At 41.0% G+C, this 22,335-nt stretch overlaps 1 protein-coding gene across 2 annotated transcripts in view; it reads left to right on the forward strand.

Moving 5' to 3' along the window:
• The window catches only part of LOC114668853 (plexin-A1-like), a 727,343-nt gene that overhangs the window by 327,238 nt on the left and 377,770 nt on the right, over positions 1 to 22,335 (forward strand). For both annotated transcript variants that reach the window (XM_051921286.1, XM_051921287.1), the window contains exon 4: positions 21 to 158. In XM_051921286.1, coding sequence (XP_051777246.1) covers positions 21 to 158 — 138 coding nt within the window. The remainder of the gene's footprint in view (positions 1 to 20; positions 159 to 22,335) is intronic.

Below are 22,335 nucleotides of genomic sequence, written 5' to 3' on the forward strand. Positions count from 1 at the left end.
TTTTATTTTCTCTTTTCCAGATTTTGGTGAACTCTGTGAATCCAGCACAGCCAGCTCTTATGTATGAGAATATCGTTGTGAGTGAAGGAAACCCCATCTTGCGGGACCTTCTCTTCAGTCCGGATTTCCAGTACATTTACACCATGACGGAGAAACAGGTAAGGAAAGCCACAAGTCTAAGCTGCAATGTCTTGGGGGTAATTGACAAGTGGATGCTTAGTGCTGTACTCAAGTCATGCTGGTCTGATTTTGTACATTAGGAGGTTTCCATGTATGGGATCTGTAGTTCTTAGCTACACGTTGGACCCCGGTACCCTTCACCTCCACAATTTCATGTGGCAAGTTAATATCTTGTATATTATGATTGAGAAGAAATAAATTCCACTTGAAAAATACCAAATTTCTCCTTTAAGCTCCTACCATATCGCCCCCCTCCTGTGAACTTTCCATTTTCCTTCTGCTGTCTCATGTTCCCCTCTTGTTCTTCATCTTATGAAGGCCATTTGTAATAAATAGCCACTCTTCCGATGACATCAGTAGATGGATAGGGAGATCATGGGGTGTCATGAGGTCACTGGAAAGTGGTGTGTGGCGCTCCCAATATCTTTGCAAAAGGGCAAAGGTCTAAGTCTTTAGAGTCCTGGTTCTTCCTGTTTTGCTGTATGGTTGCGAGACATGGACGCTGTCCAGTGAGCTGAGACGAAGACTGGGCTCCTTTGGTACTATGTCTCTCCGGAGAAAATCCTTGGGTACCATTGGTTTAACTTGGTGTTGAACGAGCGGTTGCTCACGTAGTCCCAAATGAGGCACATTAACTGCATTGTGAGGTAGCACCAGTTACGGCACATCGGCCATGTGGTGTTATTCCTTCGAGGGTGATCCGGCTCTCAGGATCCTCATTGTTGAAGACCCAAGTGGCTGGACCAGACCATGTAATACCTGGCTGCAGCAGATAGATAGTCATTTCCGGAGGGTGGGACTGGACTGCGTGTCTGCCTGGGGGATTGCCAATCAGGATCCTGAGCTGTTTTGTTTTGTGGTGGGTACGGCAATGCACTGTACCAGTACATGCTCCCCAATCTAACCTGAATGTGCAAGGCTAGAAGGAGAATACCAACAATGGTCTCTGGATTCCTGATCCAGTCCTGCTCATTCATGCTTCCCATTCAAAGAAAGTTGTAGTAATAAAATGTCTAACGTTGTTGTAAAGATAGCCATTTATTTTCTATTGGCTGAGTTGCCTGGCAATGCCAAGGTGAGAAAGTGGAAACTTCAAAGGTAATTACGTATTGCATATTACGAAAATATTTTAGCCTTACTACATCACTGTTGGTAGTAAACATTGCTTTATACACAATATTCATAGTTTTTCCTACTGGTTGAAAGAACCTTGAATTTCATAAAGATAATATGGCCTGTGACGATGCGGGTTCTGCTCCAATACTCCCATCCACTGTTTGAGAGCCCTTGAACCCAACACCGCCGATAGATATAACCAAGATGAGCTAGACAGTGAGGCAATAACATTAGAGCAAGAGGTTGGTGCAAATGTGCAAAGTGCTTTTATTTAAATCAAAACAACAAAAACAAAGTGCAACAGTGCAGTGTCCAAAATCTTCATTCAATAAATAATCCATTAAAAGAAATGTAGAGGTTTAAAAAATGCAAAAATAATCCTTTAAAAGCTGAGATTAAAACGTTGCTGGAGGCAGTCCTTTCAAACAATTAAGCCCAGTGTTTCTCTTACATTAGCGTCTCACCTGCTTCTCCCGTTAGGGCCTTGCAGCATTCAAGACGCTCTCTCTGCAGCTGACCTCTCTCACTCACTCCGGTCTGGAGGCTTCCCGATCCTAGCTTCGGTCTCACTCTCATCCCAGATCGGGACTTAGCTTCTCTCCCAACAGCCAGGACTCCCACGCTGGAGATTATGAAACTAAGTCTCCCGACTCCCGCTGTCTTCCACGATGAGTCCTCTTCCTCACTAGTCACTCCCGCTCTTCTCCAAATGTGCAGTGGGAGCGACTACCATCAACTGCCCTAGGTGTTAACTACACACCTCACCAGGGCCCACAGTCCAGATGCAATCGAGCCTGCTCTTGCTCATGCTCGTTCGCCTACGCGCTCTCGCGCTCTCTCTCTCCCTCACCGGCTTTCTCCTGCCCCGTGCACTCAACCTCAGCAACCTCCGTCTTTCGTCCTTTCATCCTTTTATCATTCCTTTCCTTTTTCCTGTTCATCCTCAATCAATAGTCCCCGGGTACAATTACGCTGTGGACCATCCCTCACCTGTGCACTTAGGTGAGAAATGCCCGCAGCACGAATCCACCCGGAAACCGCTTCAGCCACACTACCACTCCCCCTCGCAACGCCACGAGCACGGTGATTATTTATTTAAAACAACTGGCCTTTGCTGGGAGAGCTGTGGACCCACAACACCACATGGCCCTGTCTATGGTGGCTTGGGGCCAGGACCAAAATAGCGAGGGAAAAACCTGAGTAAAGAAAAGGTGAAAGGTATTGGGTGGAAGTGAAACAAGGATTTCTTGGTTGAACACTGCAAACAGCTGTTGACTTTTGTGTCTAACAAGTGGTTGGTCATGGAGTCCCAAATGAGGCACATTCCCTGCATTATGAAGGAGCGTCACTTACGGCCATATGGCGCGATTTGACGAAAATGATTTGGCTCGCTGGACCCTCAATGTTGAAGACCCGGGTGGCTGGACTAGGCCAAGGGGACGTCCACATAACACCTGGCTGCGGCAGATAGAAGGTCATTTCTGGAGGGTAGGACTGGACTGCATGTCTGCCTGGAGGATTGCCAACCAGGATCCTGAGCTGTTTCGTTGTGTGGTGGGTGTGACAACACGCTGTACCAGTGCATGCTCCCCAACCTGATCTGACCTTTCCAACACTAAACTACAGTTTAAAAGCGTGAGTATGGTGATGGAGTGGTTAGTTCTCCTGCCTAATCCTACCAGTGGACCAAGTCTGAGTTTCCGACCTGTCTGTGTTTTGCTTGTATGTCTCTGATGGTGTGGGTTTTTCTACAAATATTCCACCAATATATGTTTGCAAGTTTAATTGTTGACTCCACAGAGGATCACTATGAGTAAATGTGTAAGTCCCAAGATGGATTACCTAGGTTTGCCCAATGGTGATGGGGCTGGTCTCTGACTCCATGCTACCTCAGAATTTGATTAAGCAGGCACAGCAGGTTGATGAACAGATACATTAAAGTGTGTATTAGCTCTTGACAGCTCTCGGACATTGTTACAATTAGATCTTAAGGAGAGGTGGCCATCCTGCTTTGGCTTAGGGAAGCAAAGACCACTTTAATAGTCTGGGACCGTCCAGTGCTCACGATAAATCTGTTTTTATTGGCTGCGTGGTTCACACAGAGAAAAGAGCAAACACGTGGTTGCCATTTAGCATCTGCCCAAGTGGCTTGTTAGTAAGTTAGCGTCACTAAGAAAAACGTTGAGCGTAACAGTGAGCATAACAAACTTGGAAGGGGTTTTATTCTTTTGGAGTGAGGGAGCTGGGAAAGTAGCTGAATAATAGTTTTGTTGTTTTTTGCTTTATTATACTGTTAATGGAGGGTCTGGCATTAGATTTCACAGCTCTATTTGAAAGGACCACAGTTTTCTTTTTTAGCCAATAAAATCTGACCTCTGGTTCTGCTGTATCGGCTCTTTATGGTAGGACACTTGAAATGCAGAGAGATGCTTCTATAAGGAAGTCAATAAAACGATGATGGATGTGGAGACTGGAGATACAGATCTGTGAAAGGAAGCGTGGCTCCCTGATGCTTGGCTGACTCATTCGTGAGCTGTGGGCACTGCCTGCTGGAGTGAAGGTTTTGGCAGCGGTGTGGGGAGGTGTGGGGGGGTGGTGATGCACATTTTCTTCATGGGACAAACCAGGCCGTGGGATTCATCGCATGTCGAGTGTTCGCTTGACTTACTGTATAGGGGAGCCGTGCAAAATTTAACCTGATGTTTATGAAAGTGCAAACAGTATATCAAATACACAAAACGAAAAGCTCCATTTTAATGGGAGGGTAGGATTATTGTCTTATTCTTAGTGCAGATATGAGGCTTACTTAACCCTGAACCCTGAAGGCCGCACACAGCTGTCTCTTGTTACTCGGAACAATCTAATTCAATATATTGCACTTCTAAAGGGGTAGGAGAGAGGTGGATGTCCTCGGGCGGCTCTAGGAAATAGACTGTTAACCCTTTTCTGCAAAGTTCATGTGCCTCATCATATTAATCTGGCAGAGCCGTAGATGAATTAGATTCTGGTTTGGGGGGTGGTTGTTTGGTGGGGGGGGCTGGTGGTTTGTTACAATAGAGCAGTGGGCTCACTTAACATGCAGTCGACTGATAGCGTTGCTGCATCGCTTTCCCTTTGGCAAGTGCTCAAGCGTATCTACTCCATTATGACTGCAGTCTAAAATTAAGCAAACGTTGCCCCCACATCCGCCACCTTTTTCTTCAGCAATACTGGCTTAGCTCATTGTCAGACTGGGCAGAGCACAGCAGTTTTAAAGGTCGATTGATTCACTATGGGTTCTTTCACCTCCAGACTGGTTTGCAATATGGTGGTTGTTTTGCCCTCTCCAGCTCTTAGAGTCTTTTCACTGGCAGCTACTTCTGTCTAAAATGTGGAACAATGAAATAGAAAAATAAAATAAATGAATACTGTCGCATAAAAAAGTAAGTAATTCTATTAAATGTTTTTTCTCTTTTAACATATGTAGACTTATCCAGATTTCACCTTCTTTTAAACTGTGTCTTTAGGTTAAGGTGATTTAATTCAAAACATCAAACAAATGTGAGTTTTATAATACTTCTTTTAACAAAACATGAACGGATGTGCCATTTCTCTCTGTGGAAAAACTAATACCTGGCATTGCCCCCCCTGAAGTAGTCATTCTCTAGAACTGTCTGCTGGTCTCTAATATCAATTGGGAGAAAGTTTTTCCCAATCCTTTGTGCAGAATTCTTTCAGGCGTGTGATGTTTGAGGGGTGTCTTACATGCACAGCCTGTTTTAAGTTCCACCAACAGCATCTCGATGGGGTTCAGATCGGGGCTTTGACTCGGCCAGTCCAGAATCCTCCATTTTTTTTTTTCTTTTCAGCAAATACTGCTACTTCAGGTTCATTTTCAGATGAGCTTCAATTTTCTGACAGATGGTCTCACATTATCCTCAAACAACTTCTGGTACAATAAAGAATCTGTGGTAGATTCTATGATAGTGAGCTGCCCAGGCCCTGATGCGACAAAGCAAACCCAAACCATAACATCACCACCATCATGCTTTAGAGTTGGTATCAAGTTCTTCTGGTCAAATGCTGTCTTTGGTTTTTTACCAAATATGTCTTTGCGTGGAGTTTGCATGTTCTCTCCGTGTCTGTGTGGGATTCCTCCGGGTGCTCTGGTTTCAAAGACACGCAGGTTAGGTGCATTGGTGATCCTAAACTGTCCCTAGTCTGTGCTTGGTGTGTGGCATTTGCCCTGCAGTGGGCTGGCACCCTGCTTGGGATTTGTTCCTGCCTTGCACCCTGTATTGGCTGGGATTGGCTCCAGCAGACCCCCGTGACCCTGTGTTAGGATACAGCGGGTTGGATAATGGATGGATGGATGTCTTTGTGTATTATGGTCAGATAACCCTGTCTTTGCCTCGTCTGTTCAGAGCACATTGTTCCAGAAGTCCTGGTGTCCTAGGAGTTCATGGGGAAGCTTTAGCCTTGCCCTGATGTTCTTTCTCAACAGTAAAGGTTTCCTTCTGGCACACCTCCCATGTTGATCTAATTTGTGCAGCCTCTTTGTAATAGTAGACTCACGCACTTTGACGTCATCAGTGGCAAGAGCTACCTGCAGGTCCCGCGATGAAATTCTGGGATTCCTACAGATGTCTTGCAGCATCTTGCATTCTTGCACTTGGACTGAACGTTCTGGGGTGGACTGGCCTGGATAAGGTGGCATTTGTCTGAAAACTTCTGCACTCGTACACGATCTTCGGGATGGTGGAATGGTTGGCTTTAAGTTGTATGGAGAACTTTGTGAATTTCTTCTCCGACTCATAGGCATCTGTAACCTTCTTTCAATCCATTCATGCTGATAACACATACTGTACATGATACCAAAGAGCAAATCAGACTGAATGTGTGCGGATTAAGTAAAACAAGATCCTCTCTAATGAGGTTCTAATCTTTTTAATTTGAGGTATTTGAGGTAATGATAAATGTAGGGTTGGAATTTGTTTCTTCCACATGCAAAATTTGCATTTATGTTTATTTAAATTATACAATGGCCTACGAAATATGTAGGAATGGCTTGATGTTTGTTATATTGTATCACCTTTATCTATAGATATTATTTAAATGAAACAAAAAAAGAAAAAAACATTTCCTGGGGTGTATTTACATTTTCACATGACTTTAAATATATAGACATGTGACAATAAATACATAAAAACCTACCATATATAATCGTGGATAAGTTCTCCCGCGGCAAGTCAGGACTTGATTTTACAGTATAATTTCTGGTATTTTATAATGTCGGTCGAATAAGTCGAATATGGAATACTCACGCTATTGGTCCATGGGATTATGATATGCTAATGCCCACCAGAGAGAATAACCACGGAGCACACTGCCTTTTTTTTCTATGTAGGTGCGGCAATGCGCTGTATTAGCGTGCTCTCTATTGTGCCTACGTGACCACACGGTAATACCCGAACTATTCAGAAGTAATGTTTGCACTGATTTGTGTTTTTTGTATCTCACACCCTAATACACATTTATTGTAAGAGCATCCCTCATCTACGATGGAGCGTTCAATCAGAAGAAAATATGAAGCTGGTTTTAAATTAAAAGTCGTTGAAGTAGAGAAAGAAATTGGTAACTGCGCTGCTGCAACAAAATTCGATGTGTCTGAGAAACTGATGCGAGATTGGAGGAGGCAAGAAGATATATATGTCGGGGTCTGATTTTATGAACAGTTTTTCCGGTTTCAAGACCCGACTTATACGTGAGTATATATGGTAATAATATGTTAGTATAAATAATTCAATGATTCGTTTTGTTGCCTATTCCATTATGTATTTATTTCATAATGCCCCCATTTATTTATTTTGCTCCGTGTCCATGTACCATTTGGTGTAGTGCTCAGAGGGAATGATGCTATATGAACTAAAGGTTGATCCAAGGCACTTTTGAGCGAAAGTCGCTCAACGGTGTCACACCCGGTAAAGCTTTCATTTTCCTCAGAGTCTACTTGAAAGTGTGTGGCAGCCCAAATTGTAAAAGTGTGAAATTTAAACATTCATTTATTACTGAGAAGGATCTGTAGGAAATTGTGTGCAGCTAATAACACATGAGAGTCCTATTTGCCTGCCTACATTTGAAGAGGTCCAGCTTTACAGCAAGTGATTTAAATTAAGATCTGTCTGCATTTCTCTCTCCATTTTTGTTCTTCTTCAGTATGTTGCTGATGTTCACTCTGACCTCTTCCATTTTTTTTTCTTCCATCACTTTTCTTACGTTGGTTTCTGTCAGACTTATTCTGATGTTTCCATGCATGGCTGTTCACATACTTGGATCGACAGCAGCACAACTTTAAATGAAATTAGGAATGCGGATCTAAAGATGATCAGATGACTCTGCCTGAGTCGTCTTCACGCTGGTTTAGTCATTTAGGTAAAGAGCGTGCCATTCATTCACCCACCTCAGTGTTTTTGATTTTAATTTTTGCCTTTAAATCTTCGTACTTAGTAACCGAGTGATGCATATGCGCTATATAATAATTTAAGCAAACCAACAGGTTTTTTTTTTTTTCTCCATTTTATTAGGCTAGGTATTTGCAGAGAGGGGTCGCAAAGTTGGCTCGCTCATTTCCGAGCAGCATCATTCTCCAGCTTCCCTGGCAGCTGGGACTTATTAAGGTCTCGTCCTGCTTGTGATCTTGATAACAGAAAGAGAAGAAGAAGAAAAATGGAGCGGAGATGCTGATAGCCAGAAGACACCCTGGTGGCTTTCCTTGTGTGTTTTGGCTGGGTTCTGCTTTAATGGTGGGGGCCCCTCATGCAGTTAAATAAAACAGTCTTTTATGACTTGTATCTCGTTTTATAGGGAATGTATTCTGGTCTTCTAAAGTAACAGGCCTTTGAAGATCATTATCAGCCAGAGCAGCACTGTGATGGTCTTGTGTTCAACAGGAAGCTGAGGATGCAATGCCCTCAGTGGATTTGTCTTCTGTAGACGGTGTTACCCAAAAGAAGCCAAAAGTGGCAGAAAAGGGAATAATGGCAGCTGGGGGTATTGATGAAATCAAATAACACAATCTTTAAAGTGCTGGCAGCTTTGTCCAGGTGACAATGAGCCTTGTGGAGCACATAGATAATTGCATCCTCCACCCCAGTCTTTGTCTGATAGGCAAACTGTAGTGGGTCCAGGTGGTCTACCACATGAGAATTTGTATTGCCCAGGTCTTCATGATGTGAGATGTAAGCGCCACTGGTCTGGAATCCTTGAGTGAAAAGGCCCCTGTCTTCTTTGGAACAAGATGTTTTTGAAGGCAACAACACTTTCTGGAGCCTTAATGACAGACTGAACAGGTGACAGAGGATACCACAAAGTTGGTCCACATTGTCCTTAAGAACTCAAGGACTGATTCAGTCTGGTCTCATGTTGCTTCCCATGTGTAGTTTCCTTAGTTGTCTCCACACCTGGTCATCAATTGTGGACAGCCCATACCTATGGTCCCCTCTCCGGCCATTCCAGCTCAAGTGGTGATGATAATCATAGTAGTAGTAGCTACTGTATGTTGTCGCAGTGTCTAACAGATCTTTCTGTCAAGTCAGGAATCAGTCCTGACCCTCATCATCTCTGTCGATGAAAGATGCGGAGGAGCTGCTCCATACTTTTATATCATTCTGTTTTGGATTGCTGCATCTCTCTTTGTGTTGTTCTCCCCAAAAAGACCTTCCAGAATTTATAGTGCACATGTACTTACTAAGACACAAAACTATTCCCATCTAACCCTGTGCTTTTTTTCTTTACATCAGTGGCCTATTAAAGAGCTTTCTGCTCTCCTCTTCAGATCTGAATTGTATTCTTGAACTGACACACATGTTAAGCTTTCATGATTGTGTCAGCTTACATCTCTTCTTCTGTTGTATTTATAGTTATGAATGAACTTGGTGTGTCTTTTTCCATAAGTGAGCCTTGTAAGAGACGACTGGTAGTTCAACCCGGCCTGGACGCCCCTAAGATAGAAGGATAGGGGAAGGCAGCTTTTTTAGGACACTGCTTCCCCCAAGATGCTAGATGGCAGCTCCCCTGGACTTCAGCGGTGTCCCAGGTTCCTGCAGGGCACTATGAGACATGGAGTTCGGCAACACAGCCCTGCTGGGTACCATGGGTGCCATCAGGAGACGCTATGTGAAGATAGTAGGAGTCTAAGTGCTCACCTTGCCCAGAAGTTCTAGTGGATCTTCCGGGCTGTCAAGAAAACTCAAGTTCTCCATCTGACCCAGGTCAAGGATTATATAAAAGACTGTTGGAGACACGGCAAGCGATGCCTGAGTCGGGATGAAGTAGTCAACGCTTGCTGGGAGGTGTGGAGGACAAGATTATTGTGCTTATTGTGGCTGTGCTGCTTTGGAGGCATGGTTAGAGAAGAAGAAGAAAATGAAAATACTTCTTGGTGCTTTTAACTTGTGTCCAGAGTGTCTGTCTGTTGGGTTTAAAAGGGGCAATAGTGCCCCCAAGCGTCCATTCACTTACAGCCTTTATCGATACAGTTCATTGCAAGGCTCCAGTGTGCTAGTTTAAAGATTTCTCCAATGTCTCAGTTTGTTCTGACTAAATTCTGTAATCTGAAGGGGTTAAATGCGAGGGTACATTGTGGCTTTTATGTGTGTACCCAGGAATGGACAATCAGCCTGTCCAGGTTTTGGATTCAATTTTGCACTCAAAGCTGCCGCCTTAAGCTGTGTTGCCTTTTTTGATCCTGTGCTGGAGAAAAGTGGCTTGGAGCACTAATTGAAGTTCAGTTCTGCAAGTTGAGTCTCAACGTTGACCCCCTCTGTACACAGACAGCTGCCTCGATAATAACATTCATATTGAAATTACCCTCCATGTAACCTCTTTAGTATTTTAATAATAGATATAGATTATGGCAGATGAGCTTCAAGAACTTGATGAGAAAAAAGGAAGGGAGAGAGCTGCTTGTTCACCTAGAAATACCGCAGCATATGCAGTACCCAGGTGTCCTGGCTGTGAAAAAAAGAACAAATCCTTCATTTTGTTTATGAGGATTAATTTGCACACTGAAAGAAGGACTTTTTTCCCCTCTTTATTTATTTTTCTGTCACAGATTGTTGCACTTTTGCCCATTTGTTTATGTAATTGTAATTTTTTTTTTAACTATTTGCGAAGCACTTGGAGTGGAAATAAGTAATGTTGGTTAGCAGGACAGTCAAGAGATATTACAATGTCTGAAACGAGGAAGGACAGCAAGCTCGGTCAGTTGTTTTTACTGCACTTATCACACCCTAGTTCATTGTACATGAAGAGATAGATGTGTAGGGAAAAATTGAGCGGTTGAGTAATTGATAGAAAAGACACTATATACAGTACAATCAACTAAGGTAGCAACATAGAAAATGTACAGGGTAAAGATTGAGACAGAAAGATGTTAGAAAAGAATTAAAAAAAAAAAAGATGAAGGTAGAAGACACCTGAACAAAGGTCACTTAATCCAATTCAGGCTTGCAAGGGACCCGAGCCTATCCTGGCAGCAATAGAAAGGAGGCAGGATGGCAGACCATGTCAGGGCCCAAACGTGTGCACAGACCACCGTAGTGTTTACACCTGGCCAGTTACAGGGTATGAAAGGACTGTATGCTAGAAAGATAAGGAGTGACGATAGATAGAGAGATGGATGGATGAAAGGCACTATATAATAGATAGATGGAGGGATAGATGGATGGATGAAAGGCACTATATAATAGATAAATAGATGGATGAAATACACTATTAGATAGATAGATAGATAGATAGATAGATAGATAGATAGATAGATAGATAGATAGATAGATAGATAGATAGATAGATAGATAAAAGACACTATATGACGGATGGATAGATAGATGGATGGATGAAAGGCAGTATATGATAGATGGCTAGATAGATGGATGGATGAAAGGCACTATATCATAGATGGATGGATGAAACATACTATATGACAGATGGATAGACAGACAGATAGATAGATGGATGAAAGACACTATATAACAGATGGATGGATAGATAGACAGATGGATGAAAGACACTATGATAGATGGCTAGATAGATGGATGGATGAAAGGCACTATATGATAGATGGATGGATGAAAGGCACTATATGATGGATAGATAGATGGATGAAACATACTATATGACAGATGGATAGACAGACAGACAGATGAATGAAAGACATTATATAACAGATGGATGGATAGATAGACAGATGGATGAAAGGCACTGTATGATAGATAGATATGATTAGACTCGACACGCTCAAAAAGGTTTGTGCCAGCCACCCATATAATTTCCTGGCTGGAAATGGGTTTTGGAAATAGTACTGATGTGCATCGGTTGGAGTCTGTAACTGAACTGTTCAAAGGTTGAAAATATGGTGGCTTTAAATGCCAAGACCGGAAGTGATATCATAAACCGGAAGTGACATGCTTCTGGGCTCCTGAACCGAAAGTGACGTCTTCAAGGTTGAATCAGACAGGTGTTCCCATTTTGGGTGTGCAGAGACAACAGAAGAAGGTTTAGCGCATCCCGCCACCTCCTGGCCTGGCATGGAATTACCTTCACTTGGTCCATACAGCTCCCTCCTACTCGCATGTGTGTCACTATAGATAGAAAAATAGTAATGTTGCACGGTATAGTGGTACTGGAAAAGACCCGAAATACAAAATGTTTAATGTTGCACTCCACCAGCATTATGCAAATTTTACTACATAAATGAATGTTCTTCATTATAATATATGTGTATCATTGTACTTGTTACTTCAAGGGGGTACAAACTTCAAGCAGTATTTGGATATTAAAATGCCCAGATCTGTTCCTCGACTCAGTGCTGTCTCTAAGCTCCGCAGGCAGTTCCTTTAACGTCATGACTTGATATTGAACTCGGCTGTAGGACCTTCTGTAGACAGGTGTGTGCCTTACCAAATCAGTCCAATTAATTGAATTGACTATAAGTGGACTTTGAACAAGTTACAGAAACATCTCAGTGATGATCAGCAGAATGGGAAGAACCTCAGTCAGATTTCAAGTTTCACACCAAAGGGTCTGAACACTCGTGTCAATGGGATATTTATTTATTTATTTTTAATAAATTTCCAAATACTCCTAAAATCCTCTTCGTCATTCTGGGATATTGAGTGTTGGTTGATGTTGGAATAAAAATGAATTTAAATGATTTCAGCTCAAGGCCGTAACAAAACAAAATGTGTCATAAGTGTATACTGAATACAAAACTGAATACTTTTCGAATCCACTGACATTTATTTTATTTGCTTAAGTTTACTGTATCTTTCAATGCACTGGTATCCCATCCAGGGTCGGTTCCTGCCTTCCTCTTGGTGTTGCCGGGATAACCTCTGCCTTCCCACAACCCAGATGAGGGCTGAGTGGGCCTGACTATGGCATGTTGTTCTCTTTCCAACACAAACTTTTCCTTTTTTTGCCATGTGGCGAGCAAGAGCTCAGTGTATAACAGCTTTTGAAGTTAACGCTTAGTCACTATGACAGAGATTCCAATGACATGCAGTGCGAATGGGAGACGGATTTGCGCGACATACGGAACAGATTTATTTGGGAAATAGACATCCATTGATTGAAAACAAGGAGCAGCTGAGTTTATTGTTGAGTAAATAAAGAGGCATCTCTCGGAAGTCCTGTGCAAGCTGCTGTGTAAAATTTCAGACGGCAGGTAGGCGGGCACCAAATTATTTAGCAGGTCTGCGAACAGCGTGTGGATTGTAGCTACTGTGAAAGGTGCTATATAAGGGGAATGTTTCGTTTTTCTTCTTCGCAGGCTGATACAGTTTATGGCAAATTTGACTTTGTGATCAGAATGATGTTTCATATATCCATATATTTGCTTTGTTCTGGCTAGGATCTCAGTGAGCCAAAGTACTGTATATCCCAACAGCTACTGTATGTTGCTTGATCTGAATGGGTCACCATTCACTTAAAAACAAAAAGCAGGTCTCCATCACTCAATGTTTTTTTTTTCATTCTTCTCTCCAATCCCGACTCCGCCAACACAGCGGACAATAGTGGCTGTGAAAGCCGCACCGAGTGGCACCTCTACCTTCGAAAACTCCATTTCTGAACCTGACAGAGCAATTTACCATTTCCCATATTCTGAACCAGTTAATTAAAAGTTCCAGATAGGGTGTCGTACATCTCCTGCTGAAAACTGTAGCTCTTTGAAGGATATTAAACTGTCTGTTTAATGCTGGAATAAAAATTTTCGATTAGCGCCCATCAGATTTATGTGCAGTGGCTAGACGCTGTATTTCATTGAGTGGTCAATGAATTTTGCATGTGAACTCATGGATGTGTGTGTATGTAAGTGTGAGAGAGAGTGAGTGTGTGTGCACATTTACAGTAAGTGCGTGTCATACTTTGAAATGCATGCATGTGTAATTGCTTTTGGACTGTAGTTCGAGATGAACGAGTCAGGGCGGTGGGGAAATCCTATGCTGATCTAACATAAAAATGAATAATTTAGTGTCCCGGGTGGATCTTTAAATAAAGACTGTGAAGCGTATGGATTGTGGAAGGGAGTCAAAGTGCTGAGTTTGTGGTAGTACAAGGTGGACTGGCTAAATTATCATATGAAGAGATCAGGTCATATAACTAAAACCAAAAACAGACTGATCGAATATTGGCACCCAAAGAACGAGAGTAAGAATCTAAAATTAAAACCTACTGTATGATAATGCAACTCTTGTGATTATCCAGTTATGAAAGGTTCTGTATTGAATGTTTTCTCATCTTCAGCATTTTAAGTCAGCTTATATCAATGAGGTTCGTGGAAGCACTGAGTTGAGCCGTCCAGGCCAACCGGTCCCCTGCAGATACCTCCAACTCCTCCATGGAAATTCCCAGTTGGCTTCCGGGCCATTCCAGTGATTTAGTCCTTCCATTGCGCCTGTCCCTGTGTCTTCTGCAGTCTGTCCTACTTTATAAACCACCCATGGGAAGCACCAGCTATGTGTCCAGGTCACTCTCCCTGGGTTTCTCTCGATCTGCGTTCTCTCAGGTCCTCCTGTACTGCTGAGCTTTTCAACCTGTGACAGAAAATAAGGCCAACAACCCTGCATGGGGACCTCATTTCAGGCACTTTTTTTTTTTACAATCACTGTTGTGATCTGATAATTATTAAAACTTTTCTGTGACATTTCTAGTGTCCTTTTTGGCTTGTACGAGTTTATTTTTGTCTGCCTAAGAAATTCATTTATTTTTTCCTAGAAAGCTTTTGAAAGGAGTCACAAATTTTTCCAACTATAACTCAATGCCATTTTTGCATTATTACTGACGTCACCATTTTCTGCATATTAGTATTGATGGTTGCCATGGTGACCGCTCCCAGAATACTCGGACTGTGCTTGGCTTGTGATATCAGAAGAGCGACCATCTAAAGATCAATGCGCGTAAATGTTAGGTATCTAAAAACGAATAAACGCTGTGCAAGTTAGCAACTCCTCTTTACATCTCCATTTTGGTAAAATGAAACTTTCTAGCTTTAAGGAATACTAGTTATTAAGTTAGCCATGCTTCTGTCGTCATCGATGCTGCGCCCTCACCTGTTATAAATCTTCCTCCACTTCTGTCTATCATGTTCCCCTTATACCTCTGTCTCTTGCTTCCTCCATCTCCATATATTTCCACCTCCTTCTTGGCCTTCCTTGCGCTTCTCCTTCCTACTGGGTAACCATCTTTCCATCTCTTCTTGGTGTCCTTGAGTCGTCCATGTGTCTTACATGTTCTGCCTGTCTTATCATTCTCGATACGCCTATTTCACTCAGCTTCATTTGACCATTCCTTTTTTTAAGGAATACTCCACCCAAAAAATGATATTTTTTACGTTACTTGCCCCTTGTAGTTTGTAGTGATAGATGAGAAAAAATTTTTATGTCATGTGTTTGTGGTGAATGGCAGTAACAAAGTTATTTTATAGAATGGGACGCAATGGTGACCCACGTTGAGCAACAGCAAACAATTTTCAAAGCGTCCATAAAAAAAAAAATGTCACATTACTCATGTCACGTAATTCACACATTTCTGATAGAAGGGGACTCAATGATGATCAATGCTGGACAACAGCAAACAATACCAAATTGTCCATGACAAAATCTCCAATTGCTCATGTCATATAATCCACACATCAAACCATATGCAAAACGAATATATACCTTCAGAAAATGAAAGTAGCCACCTCATTTATTGGTCAAGAGTCCTGTCTTCAATAAAAAAAAGCATAATTCCATGTAAAGAGGCTTTCTGTTTGTTTACTCCTTCAATTTTTAGAGGTTATTTATCTAACTCTATAGTGGTGTCTTGCTTAATGACAGAGTATGGCTGTGTTAGTTGATTACCTTGATGAGAGCATTGCTATATGTTATTGGGGCGGGGGCGTTCCTCTGTGTCTGATGTCGTTTGTGCCACGCTGAGTTTGGATACAAGGTGAGACGTCTGCAGCTGCATTCAGTGTGCAGCATGTGACGAAATCCCAGGGTGCACCAGCAACACACAGGAACGTGCCTTTGTGTCATTTTTACTGCAGTGACACATCAAGTACAAACGTGACCTGACGTAACCTACCCTAAGCTAACCTAACCTCAAGTGACCTAATAGTAGCATAATGCATGCATCACATAAATTACTAATAATTATTGAAATCCAGTAATAATAATACACTAATAAAAATATTGATACTTTAATTTGACCGCTAACATATGCCGCTTTTGATGCTATTTGATTTAATTTATTGTATCTCTATGGAAGCTCCATTGTTAAAGCATGGCGTTGATAGCTGGGACGTTGTTAACTGAGTCAGGACTGTATTTTAAGGGGAAAAAATGCATTTTACAAGTTGTGAGCATACAGTTGGATAACTTGATGTGTGGATTATGTGACACGAGTAATACAACATTTTTTCAAGGACATTTTTGATAGTTTTTCTGTCAAGTGTGGGTAACCATTGGGTCCCGTTCTATCAGAAACTTTTTTTATATCCATTCTTCACAAAAACTTGAGATTAAAACCTTTTCTTGCCCATCACTACAAACTACATGAGGCAAGTAACATTTAGAAAAAAATAAAATAATCTGGGTTGAGGATTTAAGACTTTGATATTTTGATTAGCGATTTGGCATCAGTGAAGAATAGATAGACTTCTTGGTTACTGCAATGCTTCTTGATTTTTGCCTCCAGTATCTTGCAGTCGTTGTTCATAAATTACAGGGTGAGTTAAAATTATGTTAACACTAATGATACTGCAATATATATACTTGTAGACAATTTTGTGGACAATTTATGTGCCACATATGGTATATGTGTTTAACATGATGGTGAACAGGTCAAGACATTCCTGTAAATCATCTTGTACATATGAAGTATGTTTTATGAATAAATTGTTTCCGCCATTCAAATGTTAACATAATTTTGACTCACCCTGTACTTTCCAGTCTCCTTGTGAATCAGAAGAGTCTCATTCTTTTGGTCACCACAGTGTTCTCCATAACACAGAGGTGCAGACTGATCAGTAAATCGAAATTTTTGTCTAATGATTTAGCCCCCTCTTCACTATCACAGTTTAGTACCCCTTTCCTAAATGTAGGGAATCTGCCCCCATTCCTTGCTTAATTGCACGATCATCTCTTCCCTTAATTCAGAACAAGACCTCCAAGTACTTGTATTCTTCTTCTTGGAGCATTTGCTCGCTCATTACCTAAAGATGATCAGCCACTCTTTTCTGTTATAGGATCTTCAATGTGGAGGTTGTGATTCTCTGGGGTTCTCCAAAAATAATCCAGTAACGAATCTACTTTTGCGCAGCACAAAGTCACAGTGGTTAGCACAGCTTTTTAATACTCATCGAATAGTAGGTTCATCCTCTGGCCTAGTAGTACTCTTGTCACATATGTGGAGTGCAGTGAAATACTTCATTGTTTTCCCCAGCAACTTGCAATGCATTGCCACTCTCTGGCACTGTGATAAACTCAAATGTATGTGTGTTGAGTTAAATTAAATAATGTGCTCGGTACAATAGAAATAAGCTGTCGACCGAGGTGAGGAGAACTGGTGGAGTTTTGTACAGTTGGTTGCTTCGACATCATTACAACACACTAATTAATCATCTAAGCTCAACTCCTAATTTATTGTTAAATGTGTACAATCTAATAAGAATCTTACTTGCATAACTCCCACAGACTAGTGATCATAGTATAAATTCAGTATTGACAGCAATGTCCATGTTCTTCCCATGCCCATGATTGTTTTATATGTGCACTCCTGTGTAGTTCCCACATTCTACTGACGTGTGCTGATTGGCTAATGACTTTTCAATGAACCGGTATGATTTTAAGTGAGATTGAGTGAGTGCTTCAGTTTGCCCACACATCGTCCGATGATGTGCCTTTGGCTGCTTGTGACCCTGCAACTGGTTTAAGAATGATGGTTCCGAAAATGAATGACTTGACAGCCTTATTTAAAGAAGATAGAAAGAAACCTTCAGAAACGACAGCAGACAGGGGATTTAAATTAATATTTGAGCCCCCCTTCTTTTTTTCATTGGTCCACGATAACAAATGCTTATCCCTTCTTCTGAACCAGAGTGGCACTTGTGGAAGATTTACTTTTGCTTGCTAATCAAAATTTTCAGAGTTAAAAGATTTTATGAGGTCCAGTAGCCCTTCCAGCTTTTACGGATGCCTAAGCCAGCCTATTAAAAAGCCGTTAAAGTAAGCTTTAATAGGTGGTGGAGTATGTTTTATAGTGCTCGATTGGCAGTTGCTTGAATTTTATGTTGCTTTACAGGAAAATGTTTTGGTATGGAATGGACGTGAAAGGCCATTTCTTGTCGCACTTGGTTAGACAATTACTAAGAAAAACAATCAGGAAGAGCCTCAATAATGAGCAGCATTATTGGCCTAAAGGGCCTAGATGAATCTTAATAGAAGTGTAGCTTAACTGGAGTTGCTTAAAATGCAAAAACGAAAAAAAGCTGTTAGATGGCCATTGTGTGATGGCAGTATATGCCAAGCCATATGCTGTAAACTCCCTAATGTATTTACAATGATTGAAGAATGTAATGTAGTTACCCTGGTTGGACTGGGCAACAAGAGGTTCATCTATCCATTACTGAACCCAAATTATCCAGCCCAATGTCACAGAACCTTTTCCTTTTAGTGGTAGGTGCAAAGCGGGAACTAACCCCAGGAGAGTCAACAGTCTGTCCGTTAGTGGTGTGCACCCATGCAGGTCAGTCACAAAGTCGGACATAACCAGAGACTCGCTTCATCTGGTCTGTTTGATTTTGTCTTTATTTGTAGGCGTGAGCTCTGTGTGTATGAGAGCTGACAACCAATGTATGCTTACCCAGAAATACAATGCATATAATGCAGCAATGTGGAATTTGGAGCGTGGTTATTTTGGGCATCGCCAACAGAAGAGAGACTTACCTGTCTCAAGTTTCGTATTTTATGTACCACGACAGAATGGAAAACAGAAAAAACAAAAGTGCCAAGGTTGTGGCGTACCTGTTAACCCTAGTGACGGCTGAATCAGGCTGCATGCTATTGGCTCTCAGAAAAAGGGGCACACAAGACTATGCCAGAAGTACGGCATGCTAAATCTGACACGCCCATCAATTTTTCAGTCTTATAAACTGATAGTGGAAACAACATCAGTGACTGCAGTCGGCAAGCATGACATACAGTACCCGCTACGGCTTTAAGTCATCTATTGAATTTTATTGAATGTTTTAAATTCAACACTGACCTCTCAAAAAAAAAAACTTTGCAGTTGCATTACATTCTCTAAATTCATTTCCTTTTCTTTTTATCAATAAAAAGAAAAAAAAAGAGCAAGCATTTAATTTCATTTTTATATAGTGAGAGCAGTAAGTCAAACGCAGCCTCTCCTACTCTCCCAGCTTCTAATTTTTATTATTATTTTATTATAACAAAACAGTCAAATGCACATTGATATACAGTATGAAGAAGAAAAGAAAAATCTTAATTACAATCACTGTGAAAAATCAAAGAGTTAAGATAAGATACATTGATCGCAGGCAGTGCTATAAACCCCACGCAAATATAATTCACATTGAAGTTTGATACCATCATAAAATAATTCCTCATGATAATTAAAAAAACTGAAGTTAAACAGGAATGTAGGCAGGAGCCCAGCAGACGTATTTTACAATATGACTGATAAATTCTTGCCAAATTCTGCAAAAATAAAAACTTTGCGCTGTTCCACCCAAAGAGAATTAGATTTCTTCTAGCTGTAGATAATTTAACTTATCATTTCCCATAGAGCTATGGAGGATGCACTACGATTCTTCCAGCTAAGCAAAATGTTAGTAATGTCGCGTAGGAGGGCACATTGACTTTATTGTCAGATAGTCTAATCCATTCTGATTACACTCCAAACAGAGCCATTAGAGATCAGGAAATAATCAGAAATGCATAATCGAGAATTGAACATGAACAAAACAAAATGAACATTTTTGACATTAAACATGATGTCCCGTAATTTTCAACAACGACATTTCCTTCTCTAGCATATTTTCATACAAATCCTGGAGCTCAAAATGCTCTATAAGAAAAAACAACAAAACAAATTGAAGTAAAAAAGAAAAATAATAATCAATTCTATAAGTACAGTTACCCCTTCACATTTGCAATGGTTTGGATTGAAAACGTGGAAGACTTCCCACATAAATCTGAAAATTTGCTAGTAATACTTTTATTACTAAAAAGTGCGTGGGGAATGTCACGTCACAGTGCGAAATTTTTGTGGTTTAATTTATTAATTCTTTTTTGTTTTCTTACTTACCCCGCTGGTTAACTGGCACTAGCATGCCTGTGCACTCGCCTTAATGAGTTGATTGCTGTTTAGCGCCGTGGCGACTGCACAGCGTCAACTGTTTTTGGCCATACTAATAAGAAGAGGTGCAGGTAAGAAAGGAAATTGAGAAGTGAGCAAGAAAGTGAGAGGACGAGAAAGGTGAGAGCTGAGAAGGACAGTTATGCGGATTTCCGGTAGATCCAAGTGAGCGAGAGAGAGTACATGCGTGGAGTGCGAAACACTTGGGAGGAGATATCCGGATCTTCTGATTCGCTAAAGGAACTGTGAAGGCGGAAGTTAGCTGTAGAAGATCCCACTGCTCTCTTTTTTTTTTTAACCAAAAATATACTTTAATATTAACAATACAATATGTACTTACACTAACCAATAATAAATAACACAAGTATTTGTATATTATGTGATCTGATGTCATACAAATTATTTTCAGTGTTGTTTATATATTTTTGGCTTACACATCATCTGGGAGTTTCTGCAGTCTTTCGGCAAGCCCCAAAAATGTACGTGTTTACGGCCAACTAGCAAATAACCAAAACTGCGAATATCAAATTTACAAATCTGGAGGGGTGACCGCATATGCATAAGTAAATGAGATGCCGAAAATCTAATATATAAAGCTCAACATATATCTGTGTGTGTGTGTTCGTTCTCCACACCCAACAAAATGTTGCACACGTATCCCACTTTGTCAGGAGGAGACACCAGACTGCTTTTGAGACACACAATTTTGACCCTAGAGGTGTGTGGTAGTGGGGGGGGGGGGCCGGGGGTGTCTTTTTTTACTACATTGACATTTAATGAGAGAGCTCTTTTCCCAGATTATGAGCCCTGAAATAAATTAATTTTATTTGTGTCTGCATTGATAAACTTTAAGAAACCCCATTTATAGACGTTAGATAGTTCGACCTTAAAATTACTTTCCCGGGTGATGCTGTGTGCTACTGCTACTAAAAAATAAGAAATAAATTAATACACCCTTGCATAATACAGATAAAGAAGTAACAGGGATTAAGGATTAAATTGCTAAATTTGTTTAAGTCTCCCATAATTGTAATGATAAATCCGAAGCTATGGTCAGATGGCCAGGAAGGATTGAAAAACACAATGAGATACTATAGAAAATCAACCTGCAGGAGTTCCAGGGGCCAAAGCAAAACATTTGATCTACAAATTCCAGTCAAGTAACAAAAATCTGCAATCCCAGGGTTGTTTATTGGCAAGGGGGTCTTCCCTTTTGCCATCTACAGATTTTTTTTCTGGACTTTTAATTTCGTTGCAAGATTGTGAAGTTCAGAAGTCTATTGATGCAGGACTCCAGGCCATCACAAGTAAAGCACACTCATCTTCCCTAATCAATGTAAAATCTCCAGTTAACTTAAATTGCTTGTCATTTTGATGGAAGAAGCTGGACTATCCAATGAAAAGACAAATAAATACAAGAAAAACATGTGCATGCTCAGCCCAGAGAGTGGTTGAATCCAAGTGTCTGAAGCTGTGAGCTAGAAGCTCTAACCACTCTGCCATCAAGCCAATTGGTTGATTTTATATCCAAGATGATGTTTGTGAAGTTATGGAGTCAAATGTTTTTGCATAAGCAGAAGACCCTGGTTTATTTCATCTCTCGTTCATCTGTAGGCTTGTGCCGTGGCTCCTGCTCTTTTCCTCACAATTGCAAGTGGCTGGCTGTGTTTTGGATTGCCATTGTTTCCAGGATGTGTTTGATGTCGACTGCAGAATCGAAACCCATCATTTGGTTCCAGGAGTGCTTTGTATAGGATTGTTATACCTGAGTGTTTTTTTTATCGTTTTCTATGTCAAATGGCAGTTGCTCTTACCAGGGCAGCAGATCCTCCTTAATTTACTGCACAGTTACATTCAAAACACTAACATTGACAAAAATGTGCTTTTTCTTGGAGCTCAATAGGGCCTCTGTAAAGCTCACTGGTTAGGCACATAGTCTCATATTAGGTGTTTCTGGCTTTACAAATACCATCACTTTTTTGAGAACAAGAACTTATTTAGATGAAAAACACCCTAAATACTGTCAGAGGCCAAATGGTGTGGCCCTTGGAACTGGTGCAGAAGAAGTGATGAGCAAATGTCCAGCATTAAACATGACACTGACCTCCAGATTGGCACTAGAAACTTGTGAAAGTCAGG

The sequence above is a fragment of the Erpetoichthys calabaricus genome, chromosome 18 (assembly GCF_900747795.2).
Source record: "Erpetoichthys calabaricus chromosome 18, fErpCal1.3, whole genome shotgun sequence".
NCBI classification, from domain to species: Eukaryota; Metazoa; Chordata; class Cladistia; order Polypteriformes; family Polypteridae; genus Erpetoichthys; species Erpetoichthys calabaricus.